This window comes from Chenopodium album, chromosome 20 (assembly GCF_948465745.1).
Source record: "Chenopodium album chromosome 20, dcCheAlbu1.1, whole genome shotgun sequence".
In the NCBI taxonomy this organism is placed as follows: domain Eukaryota; kingdom Viridiplantae; phylum Streptophyta; class Magnoliopsida; order Caryophyllales; family Amaranthaceae; genus Chenopodium; species Chenopodium album.
The window spans coordinates 39,050,800-39,069,638 of record NC_137853.1 but is presented as its reverse complement, the minus strand read 5'-3'; the positions used below and the strand labels follow the sequence as shown (position 1 = coordinate 39,069,638).

At 33.1% G+C, this 18,839-nt stretch overlaps 3 protein-coding genes across 3 annotated transcripts; 1 reads left to right on the top strand and 2 right to left on the bottom strand.

Annotated features, from left to right (window-relative positions):
• Nucleotides 1-1,044: 1,044 nt before the first annotated feature.
• On the top strand, nt 1,045-5,035 carry LOC145598758 (uncharacterized). The gene is made up of 5 exons (XM_081655148.1): nt 1,045-1,217; nt 2,083-2,477; nt 2,764-3,893; nt 3,989-4,281; nt 4,447-5,035. The coding sequence occupies exons 2-4, from the start codon at nt 2,132-2,134 to the stop codon at nt 4,070-4,072; spliced, it is 1,560 nt and encodes a 519-aa protein (XP_081511274.1). The 5' UTR covers nt 1,045-1,217; nt 2,083-2,131; the 3' UTR covers nt 4,073-4,281; nt 4,447-5,035.
• A 116-nt stretch (nt 5,036-5,151) lies between these two features.
• Nucleotides 5,152-8,509, bottom strand: LOC145598891 (uncharacterized). Its single transcript, XM_081655292.1, has 5 exons — nt 8,319-8,509; nt 8,106-8,158; nt 7,842-7,959; nt 7,572-7,724; nt 5,152-5,714 (listed from the first exon to the last, which is right to left on the bottom strand). Exons 2-5 carry the CDS (start codon nt 8,111-8,113, stop codon nt 5,484-5,486), a joined length of 510 nt encoding a protein of 169 aa, XP_081511418.1. The 5' UTR covers nt 8,114-8,158; nt 8,319-8,509; the 3' UTR covers nt 5,152-5,483.
• Nucleotides 8,510-8,979: 470 nt separating this feature from the next.
• LOC145597486 (ribonuclease 2-like) lies at nt 8,980-16,173 on the bottom strand. Its single transcript, XM_081653667.1, has 9 exons — nt 15,830-16,173; nt 14,943-14,971; nt 14,785-14,858; nt 14,097-14,198; nt 13,967-13,970; nt 13,102-13,193; nt 12,701-12,862; nt 11,285-11,384; nt 8,980-9,398 (listed from the first exon to the last, which is right to left on the bottom strand). The coding sequence occupies exons 1-9, from the start codon at nt 16,036-16,038 to the stop codon at nt 9,358-9,360; spliced, it is 813 nt and encodes a 270-aa protein (XP_081509793.1). The 5' UTR covers nt 16,039-16,173; the 3' UTR covers nt 8,980-9,357.
• Nucleotides 16,174-18,839: the final 2,666 nt, after the last annotated feature.

The window sequence follows — 18,839 nt, the reverse complement described above, 5'->3', positions numbered from 1 at the left end:
TCCTAGAGGTGATCATCAATGACCCATTCTGCTAACTTAATCTGATCTGAGCAACTAAAGCCTTGTTTGGTTCACCTCATCTGAACTTATCTGGTCTGATCTATACGGTAATCTATACGGAAAAAATATATCGTCTTGTTAGATATGTAATAACGTGTATTTCATTATTATGTAATTTTCATAATTTTTTTCATTACGAAATTAAATGTATTTAGCGATAAAAAAATTGCACATAAAACGATGATCTGATCTGAACTTATTTTTGCTGAAAAAAGTAAAAATAAGATGAACTAAACAAGGCCTAAGTGCATCTATAAACCTATACTAGCAAAACCTTAAATGACACGTGTCATTCTATGGTAAAAACTTTTCCCTCCAATTTTATCTTTTTATTTTAATTGTTATTAAATCTAAACATATCTAAATTACCATTTTTGTTGATGAACCTAATAATATCTTTTATTTTGGTAAATAAAAGAAAACATGTCCATGTCTAATTTATCAATAATAATAAGGAACTCAATTATACTAATACAAATCTACAGTTATGGTAAAATAATTTCCAACAAATAAAAATTTATAAAAAGTGTTAATCATCGAATCAAAATTACGTACAACCTAATCAAGTTTCAAGTATCATTTTGGTAAATAAATTTTATTATGGGTATAAAATAACTTATTCAATTTCAATTAATCTTATTTTTTGTTCATGCACAAAATGTAAACTTTATCATACGTCAATTGTTTTTGTGTTTTTTTTTTTTTTTTGAATTAATTGTAAAAAAAGATCTTAGTAATATTCGTGCATGCACGGATTTAAACTAGTATTTAGATAAACCTAAAAACATATTTTGATTAAAAATTTGAATTCGACCTGAAAGAAAAAACCGTTTTGATCCAACAAACCCGACACATTTTTATAAGTTCGGGTATGAATGTATGATACTTCATGAAGGAGCGGCCGGGCTAATTTTGATTAAACCTGGCCCTCAAAAATAATTACAGTACTCAGTTATTTCACCAAAACAAGAAAAGAAAAGAAAAGAAGTGTTAACCATTAGAACACAAGCCAAACAACTAAACAAGAAAGAGCGAAAGAGCATCCTTCTTCTTTTCCCACTATTTTCCCCAAATTTAGAAATTGAAGACCAAATTGAGAGGAAATGATTTAGGGCATATTCAAACTGTTCCAGAAATCGTAATCAATTACTCGCTAGGTATTAATCTTTATCTTAGTATTTCCTTCGAATTTTATTTTTGGTCAATTTTTACACTAGCTTACATTGCTCAAATCAAATTTCTGATTTATTTTTGAGTTTTTGTTTGAATTTTAATAGATATTGGATTCTATTCATACTCATGATTATACTGTCTTTATATTCTCCTTCTATAATACGAAATTTTTGTATTTGTTGATTTTGTTCAACTTTAAATATTCGATTTTTGGATTTGAATCATTTGGTATGCAATAGATTATACATTTATACTTAGTATCTTATAGTTAGGTTGATATACACTGTCCTCCATTGTTGTTTTAAGTCTGGGCTTCTTGGAACTTTCAATTTTACTCTGTCACAGGTTTTGGAAAATGTAACAAATTTCCGAACAATCCAAAATAGTATATGCGGCTATTAATTCCGTGCGAAACGAATATTTTCTTCACCATTATAGTTTAGGTCATTTCCTCCGAAGAACAGACCAGATGTTATTGATCCATCCACATTGCAGAATTAAATCCTTAGTCCAAGCTGACAACTTAAAGCATTGCTAATTTGCTACCATTGTTGTATTAATTCTATGTTGATTTAATGTCTTTTACGTGCAAATTATGTGTATGTTTGTTTTAATATTTGAGGGAAGAATTTAGAAGCCTTTAAAGTGTGACTTAAATTTGTGTATGATGTTTCAGTATATTATTTCTGTCAAGAAACTTCCCACCGGTAATATTTGGAAGAAAATTGCTTTAAAATTTAGTTTATCCCATAATCAAGCTAATAACTTAATGCGTCTGGGTACAATTTGATAGTTGTCATTGCCGAGATTCCTACGCCATATGAGTGATTGTGTGCATTCTTGTTGCAGATGATAAAAGAGTTGCATTCACAAAAAGTTATTGGCAGCTGTATTGTGCATGATGATTGAACTCTTTTTATCGAAACCTATTTGGGGTGATGACAAAAATTCTGATTCCGCTGACATTAGAATGCCCCTTTACAATGAGTTGGAAAAGATCATATGGGGACTAATTACCTCTGAAGGCCGGTCAGAGGCTAGATTGTGGCTTTGTGAGGCTATTTCTAACTTAAGTTCAATCACCCCACCCGAACAGCGTGACCTATTTATGAGGTTGTTGAAATCCAAGCCTCGTAAGTGGGATATTGCTTCTCAAGTCTTTCAAATGCTCTTTGACAGGAGACCACAGAAAGCTGGGATAATTTTGGCGAAGAAATGTCACAGGCTTGAAAAGTTCTTTGAAGGCAAGTTAGTTTTGTTGCTTATACTTTATGTTATTGCTTACCTTACAGTACTTGATTTCAGTTATTTCTGTGATATGATTCTACTGTTACTGTGTTGTAGTTACCTACTTATTATAGCTCAGTCATCTGATTTCCATAGGACTAATGTCACAATTTATTGTTTTTATCAATGCTATTTTTTTAAAAAAAAAAATTATAAATGAGGCAAATTGAGCTGTTTCCGGAAGTCTTTCCTATTTAACTCTACAGAAGTATCTGATTCTGGCATGATATTTGATCAATGCAGGACATCCAAAACGAATCTTGCAATGGTTTTCGACTTTTTCTATTGTGGGTGATTCAGCACATGGTAAGGGTGCAAAGTCACTGGCACAGTTTGCCTTTGTGAACAGGGACATATGTTGGGAAGAGCTTGAATGGAAAGGAAAACATGGTCAGTCACCAGCAGTTGTTGCAACAAAACCTCACTATTTTCTTGATTTGGATGTTCAACGCACAGTGGAAAATTTCATAGAGAACGTACCTGAGTTCTGGTCATCAGAGGAATTTTCAGAGTCTTTAAAAGATGGTGAAATATTATCAGTTGATACTAAGTTCTTTATAGATTACTTCCTTGATTTAATGTATGAAGATAATCTGAAAGAAGTTTGGGAAGTTGTTGGTCAGTTTTTTATGGATGAATCTTTTTCTTATCTTTGTAAACATCTTTTAATCATTCTTGATGAGCGGGACCTATCTTCATTATTGCTGATGCTTCATGATCTTCTTACTAGAAGAAAGAGACCACTGAATTTTGATAACACATCTTATTGGCTGGAGATTGTGATTTGTAAGTGTGGTGACCAAGTATCTATCGACCAGTTATTTCTGTTGAATGCATTGTTTAATAAAGGAAAGCTACTTTTACGGTTGGTGCATAATGAAGGGACTGAGGAGGAGATGGATAGAATTGGTGATCTAGCTTTAAAGATATGTACAAATACAAGTGAAGCCAAGAGTTTGGCCCTGATTTCCAAGGGGCAATTAAACTCAAAGACTATAGAAGTGATGAAATGGCTTGGCCTTCTTTCATGGAGCCTTCTTTACAGGTTGTCTAAGGAAGGTTATACTTCTGAATCCTGGAAAGCACTGTTTGTCAGTAATAGCATTGGCTTTCGCAAATCTGGTATATATGGCATGGAACGTGATGGAATTTCAGACGAGAATGAACTGGACATTGGTGATGAATCAACATCTAATGCTAAACGTAGGAGGAGGCAAAAGAAAAGAAAGAAAAGGAGAAGGAACCGAGATTTTGATATATTAAGTGATGAGGATTTGCTTGACCTTGACGATTCAAATGATAAATTCAGTATCCAGTCTAGTTCTAGAAGCTGGTTGCTTTCTACTGATGGCTATTCAACTTCTTGGAGCTTGGTATGATTTATATTCTTTTTTGTTGGTCTATTATTGATTTATGGTAATTTTGATTTATCAAGCATGATAACTTTATCGATCTGGTGGTTTTTCAGGCTGATATACCAGAACATTTGTCAATGCATTGTTTGAGAGAATGGATGAAGCAGACTTTTGATGATTGGAGTGATACCACCTAATTTGTTTCTGCAAATCTTTGTTCCTTACAAATTTGTGAAATTCACAAAAAAAAATTATGGGTTTGGATAATGATGGTGTGGCTCTACAGGGTCCATCACCATCTAAGTGTCATCGTACTTGTGTGTTGCTGAAATTTGTACGCGGGATGCAGGAAGAACAGTTCAATAAGCAGACACCTGAATGCATTAATTAGTGGATGATCTTTAATGTGAGTTCACATCTTTTTAGATCTAGCTACTTCTGTAATATTCTCAGAGAACTCTTTTTTTCTCTTTCTCCCCTTTCTTCATCATTTCTCTCCTCGTTTATCTAGTCTTTTTTTATTGTTGAATGCTGCTCACTCTTTTGTTGTGGTTTCTTCTCACTTTCTCAGGTATCATTCACCAAGATCCTACTGAATTCTAACAACTGGTGAGATACTACGATGCTGTGTTGTCCTTGTGAATGAAGTTTTGGCCGAGTTAACTTTCCGTGATCTGTACTCATGTTGCTCAAAAGAAGTTTGATCATTTAATCTGTGATGTTGATAGCACGGGCTAGGGATGGTTATACCGATGTTCAAAATTGTGTAGCTTAAGGGCTCGTTTGGCATCACTGTGGTTTTAAGTTTTTTGGTTTTTTGTTTTTTAAAAGTGTATTATATATGTCACATAATGAATCAAAAAATATATAGACTTATTAAAATCATGATAATTTTGAAAACTGACAACAGAAAAGTGGAAACACCTTTTTCTTGTTTCCTGTTTTTGGTTTTCAAAAAAACACAAAACTGAAAACCAAAAATGATGCCAAACACAAAACATATATATAGATTTTGTGTTTTTGACCGCTGTGGACTGCGGCATTGTAAAAGTATGGCTGTTTGAAGTTGTAAAAGCTATATATATGCCATTTAACCAGTGAATATTTTTGCCAAGAGAGTGGTAAAAGAGGTTATGTAATGAAAACTTGTTAGGCTGAAAGTAGGCCATTTGAGCTCACATTTTTTTTCTCAACATTTTCATTGTTAGATCTAAGTATTATTTAGTGTTAAAGATCAAATTTTGAGATAAATGGCTACTCAAAATAATACTCGGGATTGACCACAAAAAGGGATGTTTAGATGCCATTCTATTCCCTTTACTTGATGAAATCTATGTGTGACTCTATGAACATAGCCAATGGCATTAATACATTCATTGAAACTGTAGTAGACAAGGACAGAAGCACTGGTAAGTTTGTAACCAAAGGGCAAACAAGAAAAGACATTGGCACTTCAGTAATGACACAGGAAATTGGCTTAAAGACTGTTGTGTCAATGAGATATAAGCAAAATCTTTATATAGCATTCTGATCCAATCTTATCCTAGAAAGTGGCTAACTAACAATTCAAAAATATCTGCACAAATTCTTCCAAGCATCTAGGAAAGGTCAGCTGTCGTCCATCTCTTCTCTGTTATCACCATCAGACACCTGTTTTTTATCCTCGGCAACCACCTGTGCAGTATTATTCTCATCAGTTGCTTGTGCACCATTATCCTCAGCAGTTCCCTCGTCCAAATTTTTCTGGTCCGGACGAGGTGGCAACACTTGAACTATCAGCTCTGCCATCTCATCCAACGTATCATCATTCCAATTGCGCTGTTCCAATGCCTCAATAATCTGTAGATAGAGGGAGGGAAACTATAATAAGAATGCAACTCAGAAATGCATCAAAGAAACAACACAAGCACTGCCTGGATCAAAAGGACAACAAATAAAAGAAGAAAATTTTGAAAAAAGGCTTTCAGGGTAAAGCCATAGTTACATAATACGAAGTACAACAAACTAGAGGCATATGCATTAAACATCACAAAATTGATCATTAATAAATAAAAAGGATATTAAAGATTCTATTCCAGTTTCTTGATAACTATCTTGCTCAGATAAGTCAGATTCTACCAATTCAAAAGGGAAATGAAATTTCCACTTTAATTGTTTTGTTCATAAGCTCTGCCAGCACAGCTAGCAAGGGAATCTGGTTGGAGGAGTAGACTTCAAAACCACCTTAAACTCAAATCTCACCAGAAACATATATGCAAGGTTTTCTCCTCCCCCGCTCCACCCACATGTCCTAGGGCCATAAGCATAGACTAAACCAACTTCTAAACCTGTGACTGGCGTCACCACTAAATTGTCCACCATTTATGATTTATCTACCAAAAATAAATACTAAAAAAAGTTTTGCAGTTAGAGCAAAGGCTCGCTATGATTATGTCAATGAGAATATCATATTAACCAGGAGGTACCTCAAAACCAAGCCAATTACATTAAGATTTCTGAATTAAGACAAGCCATAATTTGCCTAATGTTGTATTGAGGGGTGCCAGAATAAATTTCACGAGCTCAAGTCCAAGATCATTATCTTGTGAGGTGTGGGATTCTGGGATGAAGATGAGAATTTGTTGAACAAGCTCAGTGGGAAGGAATGTGGAGGACTGAAAAAAATAATTAAAAATCAGTCTTCATACAGTTCACCCTCGCCATGATAAACATGAAAAATTGAAATCCAGCTCATATGGAGCCTCAAAGAAACTATAGGCTCCACAACTGAACTAATGGAAAATGGAAGTAATTTCAACTGCAGTTGGTGGTCGGAGAGAATAAAGAAATAAAAATTTAGATTTGATTTGATGAGGTGTTTATCCCAGCGAAAAAAAGATATGTCAAAACTTGAATTGAGAGCTAACTTATCTGTAATTCTTTACCTCGTCAAAATTACAGCTAAAGGGGTCTCTGTGAAGCATACATCATAGACTCTAGAGAGAATCGGGACCAGGCCACAAAGGAAATACAAATGAAATATTACTGTTCCGGACACATTCAGTAATTTTTCAAAGTTAAATTTGAAAAGAGAAATTATTGTTCTGAGCACATTCAGTGAAATATAAATATCTTCCATTAGTGACCATTTTACCTCTTCCTTCAATTCATCAACAGTTCATTTGACTGGCAACGAGTCAGGGTTTGCAGTATACGTGAATATTTAGCAGTAAACTATAGGAAAACAAAACATCACTTTGTTTGAGGTCTATCATAAGATGACTAAGAAGTTCCACCTAGGTTGAGCACTTGAGCTTACTTTTCAATATCTCAGAAAGTGAAATTTAGGGAATGCTTATACTACCAGAAGAATTTCTTCCAGCGAGACGCCCTGTGGTTCCAGGGACGGCTGCTCAGGCAGCTAATACTTGCTAATGATTTTATCCTAACTCTAAGCATTTATTAGATTATACTATTGATCAAACAAAACCTAACATGAAGAGGCCATTGCAGTATAAAAAACGTTATGAGCACATGCAACTTTATCAAGTAGAAAACATCAACTAAAAATCACCAACAATACCAATTGCAAACACTCATTTACAGAGTACTAGCCGAGCAAAGGACATGGAAGAATTATGCAAAAACAATCACAATCTTAGAATGTAGAAAATTTAAAAGACAAAATTGAGAAAAGGATGTTCAACAGAATAGTACCGGAGCCAATTCGACCGCAGAAGAGGGGCGATTGTTAATGATGTTGATCAACTCAGCTTTAGCTAGCTGATACTCTTTGAATTTCTCTATAAAATCATTGATACTTTCTCTAGTCTGATCACAAGCAGCACTCTCAACCAAATAATTATAAACCTAAATCACAAATTGTAAAAAACAGCAATTGTAGGTATAATTGTCTCCATATAATGCAATCGAAAACACGGCACTCAGCTTATAAATATTGGAAACGATCATAGCTAAAGTATCAACCTTGGATTCAGACAAATTTAACGAAGACATGGCCCGGGTAGGATCCTTGGCAGCCCCTCTCGTACGTAATAAATCGAGCACTTCGAAATTAGTAAGAATACCAGCATTGATCTTTAAGCTGCAACAATTCCATACCAAGTACTAATGATAATCACTACCGCGGTTTCAAATTATTTGCAACGATTTGACATTTCATAAGCATATAATAAACCAAATTTAAGATTTAGAATAAATGAATGACTAATTAAGAGTGAGAAAATGTACATTTTCATGTGAACTCAATTGAAGAAAACCCCAATTAAAGAAATTGATGGCTCCTGCACATGTACCAAATACAATTCAATACAAAATTAGCGCAAATATCACATGAAACAATTAAATCAACAACTAGAATTAAAGCCCTAAATTCGAAAGTTTAATTGAGCTTGCTTGCTAATGTAAAAATCAACCAAAAATAAATCGAAAACGATTAATTACCTGCGAATAATTGAGTTCAATTTCTGGGAAAGTTTGATTATGCCACCAAATCTTGTTTTCAATTTATTTTTATTTTTGAGTTAGGGTTTAAGGGTTTAAGTAATTAATTTTGGGAATGAATGGAAGGTTTTGGAAGACAGGAGCACAGGGCGCAGTGGTCAGTGGAGGGGAGATATGAGTGTGATTTTGAGTCCTGGCTGTGTTGCTGGCTTATTGGCACATACCATTTTTAAATCAAGATTTGGGCCGTCAATTTATAACGATCTTTTATCGCGCTGTTATGAGTTTACGATGTTTGATACGAATAATCAAATATGACGTAAAATTGTTACTTATATTCAAGGTACCGACTTTACTAGGTAAATATGCTACTCGATAATAGTAGTTTAGATAAATAAGTTTCATTCGGAATTTTAGATACAAAATCGTTAATTAGTAGTTGAATGTAATTAAAGTAATCTAAGGCTTCGTTTGTTTTGATTGTAAGCATTTTCCGTTGTAATCATTTTTCAAAAGATAACAATATTCAATGGAAAAATGATTGTGAAAAGGGTTTTCTTGAATTTTCTCTTGTTTGATTATAGGAAAAATATTAGAGAAACAGAAAATTGAAAGTACTTGTAAAAGGAAAGGGAAGAATAGAGGAGAGAAAACAGAGAAGTGAGGAGTAAGAGGAAAAGAGCTTTGCGTCATTATTTTTGTACAGCGTTTTCTTTTACGAGTAAAAATAGACTAAATAAATGTGTTACAACAAGAGCCAGTAACATCATTTCAGGTCACACAGACAACATATCTGTATGGAAGACTAGCTATCGTATGCAAAGTACTGAATGTGTTAGCAGTCTGCAGCATGACTCTGATAACTGGCAAAGGACAATAAGGATAAATCTCGTCCCGTGTGAGAACTTCTGTTATGCGGAGTAGTATGATATCTGATGGATGATAAATTGCAGGACTCGGTTGATAAATTTGGATGCTAGAGGGGTCAGTCCCAGCACTTCAGTGATTACCCAACTGCATCTGGCAGAGCCTTTCCGTATCAAATTGCAATTGACTTATAAGCTCCAACATTTCCTAGCCCTGTTCAATGACAGAAGAAGCTTTTTAGCAGAAATCCAAAGTCAAATCGCAATCAACTAAAAACTAAGTAAAGGTATCAATGTCATGTTGTACATAGAACCCAACACGGAACAACACCATAAGTTAAAACCATAAAATTGATTGATATAATAGTCATCAACAGCCAGATCTTCCAATTTCAAAAACTTCTGTTCAAAATTTCAAATGCCCTATATCTGTCTAGACAAAAAATGAGATGCTACTTCAGTGATCTGACATAGCAGACGACTATAGAAATCATGGAGATACATATCTACTATAAGCTGATTATGATGAATATCAAAACAAGGATCCAACATCTGCTTTCCATCGTAATTACTTGGCCTGCAGTATATGCAAACATCACGGACTAAGTTGTCAGTAATGAAGTCTAGAAGAAGATTTTTGATATTCAAAACACTCTGATGTTAGCATGGAGCTTGGAACAACTGCACATGCATGATACAAGCGAGTTTATTGATATAAAACTTTGTTTGAGGAAGTGAGTTGGCAAATGCAAAAACATATGAATGAATCAACTAACAGAAATTCATAATGAGGAATCCTTAACATTGTCTGTCAATCTAAGATGCTAATCTAGCATTAAATTGTAGAACTGTTAATGATTGGTTACGAGCTCATGAGTCATGACTATGTTTTGTTCCTTCACATCCACTTCACAGGCTCACAGCTATACTCCATCAGTTTACTAGTAGGCAAGAAGATTCAACTCTTGTCAAAATATACACTTGTCTAAATTATGTTAATATTTGATTGGTACACAGATTCAACTTACAACTGGTGGGGAGGGGGGAGGAGATAAACCTGTCACATTAGATTATCCCAGTACATGTACACAAAATAAGCTCAGCAATAATGATTATAGTTTCAGCGACACAGCTACAGAAATAGAGCTGCTTGCTTAACTTAAACAATATTGGATTATTCAATTCAGCATGCGATATATCATGCATCTGCATAAAATAAATGAGCAAAAGATCAAAGTAAAAGCACTCTCAAATACAAGTAAATAGAAGCCCTTCACTTAAACGAGAACATTTTTTAGGGAAAAAATTTGAACACAGAAATAGATTCATTGTTGGTCCATACAACATTCAAGGGAATATAATCAAAGAGGTACTGTATTTTCCATAAGAATCAGATGAAAAAACCCAGAAGATTGAGTATATGGGCCATCCTACCCTCACCCCTTTCCATCTTCTTATCTTTCATCTGTCCTTTCTTTCTAATTAATTCAACAATTCTATCCAATAAAATATTCAATAGTTTTATTCCTCCACCAGTTACAGAGGACTATAGGAGCCTTGTTCATTAGATAGCTGATTTATATTTTAGAGTGAGATTCAGACCACCAATGAATCAATGATAGGCCAATGTTCCAGAAATATGGACTGATTTGCTTAAAGTCTGTAATCTAAAGAATATCATTCAAAAGATTAATAATGGAATAGAGGGAGATCTATTTAAAAGTGAATTACCATGAAGGGAAAATAATCAATCCACAGGAGTCAAAGGTCAGAGTACTACATTTTTAAGTTCAATATTGATTAACAATGACAGATGATAAGCATTTACAGCTTATATGGGTAGGAAAGAGGAGGAGTAAAATGCAAAACACAAAGTCGTACTAAAACCTACCACGTCTTATTTGTAAGTGGCCCCCGCCAAGATTGAGGTAAGTTCATGAGCCATATTGTGCTATGTTACCCCCAGTAGAGGCAATTTCTACGTAATCTTATATTAAAAGGCATCAAACTAAGCTACTTAACAAGCAATTGTAGTTTAATGAGAGAGTTCAGTTAGTCCACATGCCACATAATATACAACAATACATATGAAGAGCTTACCTGAAGAATCATAAGTTGGCAAGCTGACATACTTTGGACATGAGTGTTTTGAATAATCCACCTTTTGTTTAATTCTAATGTCAGTTGCACAATCTCGAGGCTGTATGTCATCAAAAGTTCAAAACCTTGTAGTTAGATAACATAATTATATTAATATTTGTCGCGTGAGCCACATCACTTCATTATACTTTTATAACATCATTATAGTCAAGTCACATCACATCATTATACTTATATGACATCATTTTTAAAATAGAGTCAAAACTCATTCTTTATAACATCATTATAGTCAAGTCACATCACATCAATATACTTATAAGACATCATTTTAAAAATAGAGTCAAAACTCATTCTTGGTACTTTATAAACATCTTTATAGGTGTCTTATAGTTTCAAACCACCTTTTATGACCCCAAGAGTAACTTCACGCATTCAGTTCATTTTTTGAAAAAATTGTCAAAAATTGACCAGAAAATCGTGTATTAGCCTTCAATTTTGGACAATTTTTTACTTTTTTTGACCCGGAAACAAAAATTGCCGAGATGCTTACCATGGACCCCTAATACACCCCGAGAGTCTATTTGGGTAGGTAACACCATCCAATATGCCTTTAAACAGTCAATTTACCGGTTTACAACTTGCACCAATTTCATAAAGTCAAGCCTACCACGGACATTTATGACAACATATAATGATTATATATGGTTCCAAACGACATTATATGACTCCGAGATGTATCCCTTAGTATCTCAAGACTTTCCTACACTAGGTCCCGAAACCTCCAAAATTGCTCAAAAAGTGTGGATTGTGGATAATAGCTTTCAATTTTGGGATTTTTTGACTTTTTTTTGCCCGGAAATAAAAATTGCCGAGATGTTTATCATGGACCCTAATACCATCCGGGAGTCCAATTGGGTGGGTGGAACCATCCAATTTGCCTTTAAGCATCCAATTTACCCGTTTTCGTACACGCCTCTTGTATTGGCTATAAGCTTTCACGGAGCCTTTATAGTTTATATAGCCAAATAATGGTCATATATGGGTCGAAACAATATAATATCACCCCGGGATGCATCCCATAGTGTTCTGGTCCCGACACCTCCTACATTGCTACGATTTCGTGTATTTATAGCCTTCCATGGGTTCCCAAAGGGCCTTGAGAGATTTTCAGACAATAACTTGAGAAGGCAGAAAATTATTGGAAACTTCAATTACATAGGCACTCTAGTAAAATTTCTCTACCAATCTTCTAAGAACTATAGCGATATTGTTTCCTTCACCACAGTATAAAAGGGAAAATAAAATTTTAGAATCAAAAGTCCAGGAATTGTGCATGAACACAACTTTTCACATGAAGCAGATTGATATGAGACAGCTAAAGAGGTTAAAAGTAGGAATACAATAATCAAAACTAACCTTGAAATCCTTATAGAAACACAAATAAAGTTCCTTTATAGCATCACCTGAGCAAGCTACTGAAGGTGATAAGTGGAAAGCATTTTCAATAGCAGAAATTATGCCGCCAAGCGGATATTTTTCGGTATTTGAAGGCACATATCCAGCTTCAAACAGAACTTGCTGCAATTGTGCATCAAAATCTATTAGTGAGTAAATTAATAGGCTAAAAACTTGAATTAGCTGAAAAGATATACGAAGTACCATTTATCTTGTCAAAAAAAAAAAAAAAAAAAAAAAAAAAGAAATACCATTTAGAATAAGGAAATTTTGAATGGATTTTCAGTACAGCATGTCAGCATACGCAATAAAAAAAGTCAGAAATCTCTCAATACTTAAAATTTATATTCCAAAGCACTCACCGTGACATTATATTTGAAGTAGACGTTGAGTCCTGTCAGGAAATAATTATACTCATCTCGTACAACTGGAGAAGAGCAAGTCCCATGCTTTTCTGAGATACATACCACAACAAATAAAGGAGAAAAATGTTAGGTTAACAAGTGAATTTAAATTTCAAGATTACAAACTAAGACATTAATTACATGTCCTCATGATTTAAATCTGTTGCCAGACTTGACACAAAGTTACCTCACTACCTGGTCATAGTTTTAACCATACTAGACCATTACCCATGTGCTTCTCCAGCCTCCGACAAGGCTTGCCTATGGATTAAGGGGAATTATATAAAACTATGCCTATTTACAAAGTGAGTTTTTTTAATAAAACCTTGGGTGGAAAGGGATTACTGGATCTTCATGATAACAAGTAAAAAACCTTTTCACAAAATAATTGCTATAATCCATTGTAGTCCAAAGAGCAGAACATGATTTTGTTAGGTTTTTTTTTTCTATACTTGATCCAGTACACATTTAGAACCCAAGTGGATATTCTGACTAAACCCATGTCAGCATTAAAATCGATTCTCTCTATTAAGACTCTTGCTTGTTGAGGTAATTGCAGCAAAATCAGAGATTTTAAGGATGAGCATCAAGTAGTTGTCAAATTCACCACATTTGATGATTGCATTACTTCTAATACACAAGAAAGACGGATAACTTACATGTCTACCTTGAACCCAAGAAACTTTTTGGACTCTTCACAAGGCAAAACTAATAAATCTCTCTCTATTCAGCATAACTCCAACTTACTAGTTATTAGTCCAAAAAATGTAAAATCTCTTACACAAATTGGAGTAAGAAATAATGAGAAGGCAGAGATGCTTACCCCACTGACACGTTGATCATTCCAAATAGGCACCACAAGGATACAAAAGAGAGACACAGTTAAAAACATAGTAGAAAATATATAAATACAAGCAAGTTCATGATTTTAGTAATTAATTCGTAATAACCACCTCATGTCCCCAAAAGGAGCCTTTATGTCCATAACATGCTGATGGTGAGCCACAGCTTAGAGTTGGCCAATACTCGTCCAATGCTTTGCGCAATGTTGATATCTAAAACCCAGAAAAGATAGGAAAGAGTCATGTAAGAAAATATCTTTGTCCATTTCATGTTAGAAACATAGAACGCATATTAATAATTTTTAACACCATGTAAATAATGCATGCCAGGCTTGCCAGAATCATGCACCAAAAAAGAAGGCGGCAATCTAAGCTGTGCATGCATCCATCTTAGAAATTATGATGGTAAAAATACCTACAGCAATACCACCACAGCACAATGTATACATACTTGAGTACACATGAGTAAGTTGCAACTTATATGAGTTATATCTGTTACTTTCTTTTCTGAAGGGTTTTTCCTATAATTCAATTGAAAGTAGATTCCAGCTATGTTAGAAACAACTGTGAATTGCAATACCACATGTCACATTGTCACCTGTAACTTGGCTACTTCCTTCGCATACAACTTAGGTGAGAAGTAGATACATAGAGGAAGAAAGACACTTCATGACAACAATCAATTCGGTAAGTAACATAAAGAGTCTAGAACAAGATGCACTTCAAATACATGTTGTCATAAGGTTTTCGAAACTCATAAGAAGAACAACTATAATGATCACATCTGAAGATGATATACCTCATTCTCGTCAAACTCAGACTTGGTGCAGCAAGAAGGCCAGCTTCCATCATTGTAGTCAGGCCAAAGGCCGTCTGCAGGTTGCACAGATTTGAGTATAATATACAGGGTATATAATTAGAATTAATGAAGATTTTATGGTATTGCAGTAAACTTACGGATTGTGAAGTGCTTGGGAGCACCGGAACTGAAAGAAAAGAAATACAAAAACAATGTGTCAGTTTATAAACTTCACAAAATGGAATCATTAAACATTTTGAAACCAATTTAACAGCTCATAAAAACCTAAAAATCCCAGGCATTGTTTCATGTATTAAACTTGATACACCCACTTCATCCATCACTTAAGGCTACAAGTCTACAACAAATAACCTATTGCATTGTAAAGTGCTACATTAATATACGTGCCAAGGGAGATTACCGTCATCTTCAAGATTCAAGCTAATCCTATACTAGCCCTAATTCCTTCAATTTGCAAACAAAATATAAACTATACTCTAATCTATGCTTGTAGCTCGTAGTCGTATTATAGATTATTCTCCAAAATAAAGATAACTCTTAGTACATTTCTCGTTGTATATCAACTACAATCACAAGCTCTATCAACAATTATTACATGATTAAATAGAATGCAGTTTAACCATCCATAAAATTCATTGTCTTGAGTGGACAATTCATCTAAATTGCAAACTAACCTGAAATTTGCTAAACTCATCCGCACTTATTGAACCTAAATAAAACTTATTGCACTCATTAGGAGATAGCCTACAATTAAGCGTAATTTGGTAATAAATTCCTAAATAAAAAATTAAAATAAAAAATTGAAGAAATAAATTCCTAAATTAATAGCACTAGTATTTGTGTGAAACATAATTAATTTTTACAATTAGCCTTGAGGTTGCGTATATAAGATTAACAATACTTCTAGTCAATCCAATACTCGTAATTAATTCAATAATTTCACCAAAATACCAACACAATCAACAAATAATCAATAACAAAAAATGTACAAAAATGAAATAATAGGAAAAAAAAGGATAATTACTTTCGGCAACATCCATTCTTTTGGCAACACTTATGAGTGTTACGGCAGTAGGTACCCGGCCATTGAAGAGCTAGCTTGAAGTAATCGAACTCTCTCTGATTGCTTAGGAGGCTGGTATCGACATCGACGAAGCTTGCGGAAGAAGCAGCTACGAATGCGATGAAGAGAAGAAGAGAGAGAACAACAATGGCGGACGAAGAGGAAGCCATTGCTCGTTGACGATGAAGATGAAGGAAATGGTGTTGTTGGTAACTCTAGCACGCAAATGAAGGAAGAAGGTTGATGTTGGTTGTTTTTATAGGAAGGTGTCCATTATTTGATTTGATTTGATTCCATGTGTTGTTGTGCAGTTGGTGGTACGTTTGAGATGAGATAGTGGATATTCGGGAGTTATTTAGATTCTGATGCCCCTTTTAATTAAAGAGTTAGGGACAAATGTAATGTACTCATCTACCCTTTGGATTAGTGTTTAATCGTGTTACGATGCGTGGATAATTAACTTAATTGTACTCCGGATTCCTCTCAAAAAAATTATACTGCAGGTTAACTAATTTGAGCTATTGTACGTGATGGGAGCTTAATAGACTTTATTAGACCTCTTTGTTGAATAACAAACTGTTGGAAATTATTGGATCAAAATATATAGGTTTGATTGGGTCAATATAGTATATTTGAGATAGTTAACTTATTAGAAATGTGGCTAAAAACTTATAACTAGAATTGATTGGATCTTACTAATTAAAATATTTGATCAAAATATATAGGTTTGGTTCTATGTGTGAATTGAAATTTTTACAAAGAAGTTTTTCCATGAATATAAATTCTTTGAAAGGTGAAAAATATTGTTTGGCCGGATATTTAAGGAACTCAAGCAAGTAATTTCCTCTATATTATGGAAAGTAAAACTTCTTATGCAATGTAATTTTTCTTGGATTTGTCAAACATGCACTAACACAACATTTTACTTCCTAGATTTTTTTTTCCTTACTTACTATATCATATTTCAAATCCATATGATGCACACATTAAAATGTTTTTGTACTTATAACGAGTTTCATACATTTATAGTTAAAAAGTTGTATCGAAGTATGTAGGAGACATAAAGTCTACATGTAACAAAGTTAACAAGACACATACTTTTTTTTTTTTTTTTTGAAAACAACAAGACACATACTTAATACACAACAATTAGTAATGATAAACAAGTGAAACAAGCAAATAACTTATACAAACCTAGCATGCTAACCATTAATTTTACTTAGCTATCTACTCAGATTAAACAAGCGAGTAATCCAAAATGACCATAAATATTAGGCACAAAAAGTCAATCATGTGCAACATATTATGATTAAGATATCAACTTGGATAATATTTACGTTATTAGTCATGCATCCAAATTTAGAATTTGTCATAAATGCATCCGATAACCATGTGATTTTATAGATGCAATGGTAGCTTAGTGCACTTTACATGGAGATTTCATATCCATATCGAATCCAAATCACATGGGTTGATGGGCTATTTTTCATGGTATCTTCAAATGGTAATTTCAATTGATTTATTTGGGCAAATCCAACTTAACTAATCAAACTAAACTTTGTTTAGGTCTAATTAGTTCATAAGTTAGTGTGATGGTGTCTTCACCTAAAATAAAGTGTTGTGATATAAATTTTCTAATGTGTAATAAGTCTATAAGCTAGTGTGATTGTGATATTCAAGTAATTTTCTTAAACTTTAGTGGGAAATATATACAACATTATCAATTGAGATCTCATTAGATTCATCTAAATGCATGTTTTTCTTAATTATCACAAATTAAATACAAATTTAAATAATAAACAAATGTAAATAAGAAAAATTAGACTGGTCTAATCCTTTTTTTTAATAATAAGATTTATGAATTATAATGATAATGCGAAGAGAATATATAATAATATGCTCAGAAATCCATGTTATGTACCTTATACTATTATGTCTACTTATTGTATTCATGTGTAATAACTAATAAGTGTTGATAAAATAAGTTCATGGCTAATAAATTTAAACATACAAGATCATTTTGGTTATATGATAAGTTCACTAGCTCACCAATGTTGAAGTGGTACAAGGGGAAGAGGTGCTCTATGCAAAACGATCTACCACCTAAATTATAAGTACATTCTATTGAAGAGAGACATGTTTGGTATATAGAGTATATAGAGTGACTAACAGACTTGCCATAGTTTGGTTTATTTCTCGTTTGACTTAATATAGTTTTAGTTTGTATTTTGGGCAGTTTAATTTAATAAATTTAATAGCTGCCAAACAATTAAAAAAATTTAATAAATTCAATAATTTTTTTCCATAACAAGCAATCAATCATCATCAATAATATATATATATATATATATATATATATATATATATATATATATATATATATATACTAAAAGACACACCAGCAATGACATGTGTCACTTCTAGTGTGTCTTTAACAGTTTTTTTATTTTTTCCTTTTTAAAAAAAAAAAAATTCAATTATAGCATAAAATCTTGTACAAAAATTATTTTTTTTTATATACGTTAATAACAAAGATAATTACTTTAAATAAAAAAAAGATTTGATTTACCTTTCCACACTAACATTTTGATATAATAGAAAATACTAACATAATTTGCGACATATTACTTCAAGAAAGTTTTCATACTTTTACCTTATAAAAATAGTTGTTTATTTATTGATTAGATTTCATCAAAGTAGTGTGTATATTAATTAAAATTTTTTGGATTTTCTTTTTAAGTTTTGTAAAATAACCAATTAGATTGAAAAGTTAATATTAATTTTTTAAAATTACCGTGCATGACATGACACCTAAACTAATTTTATGATTATAAATCTATAATACAAATACCCATTACTCCAAATTAACCCATAGAATCATAGAGTCATTGTTTTGTTGAATACAAAAAAGGAAGATTATATTATAAAATATTTAAATTAAGGGGATCTGAAAACCCCTCTTTCTCTCTCC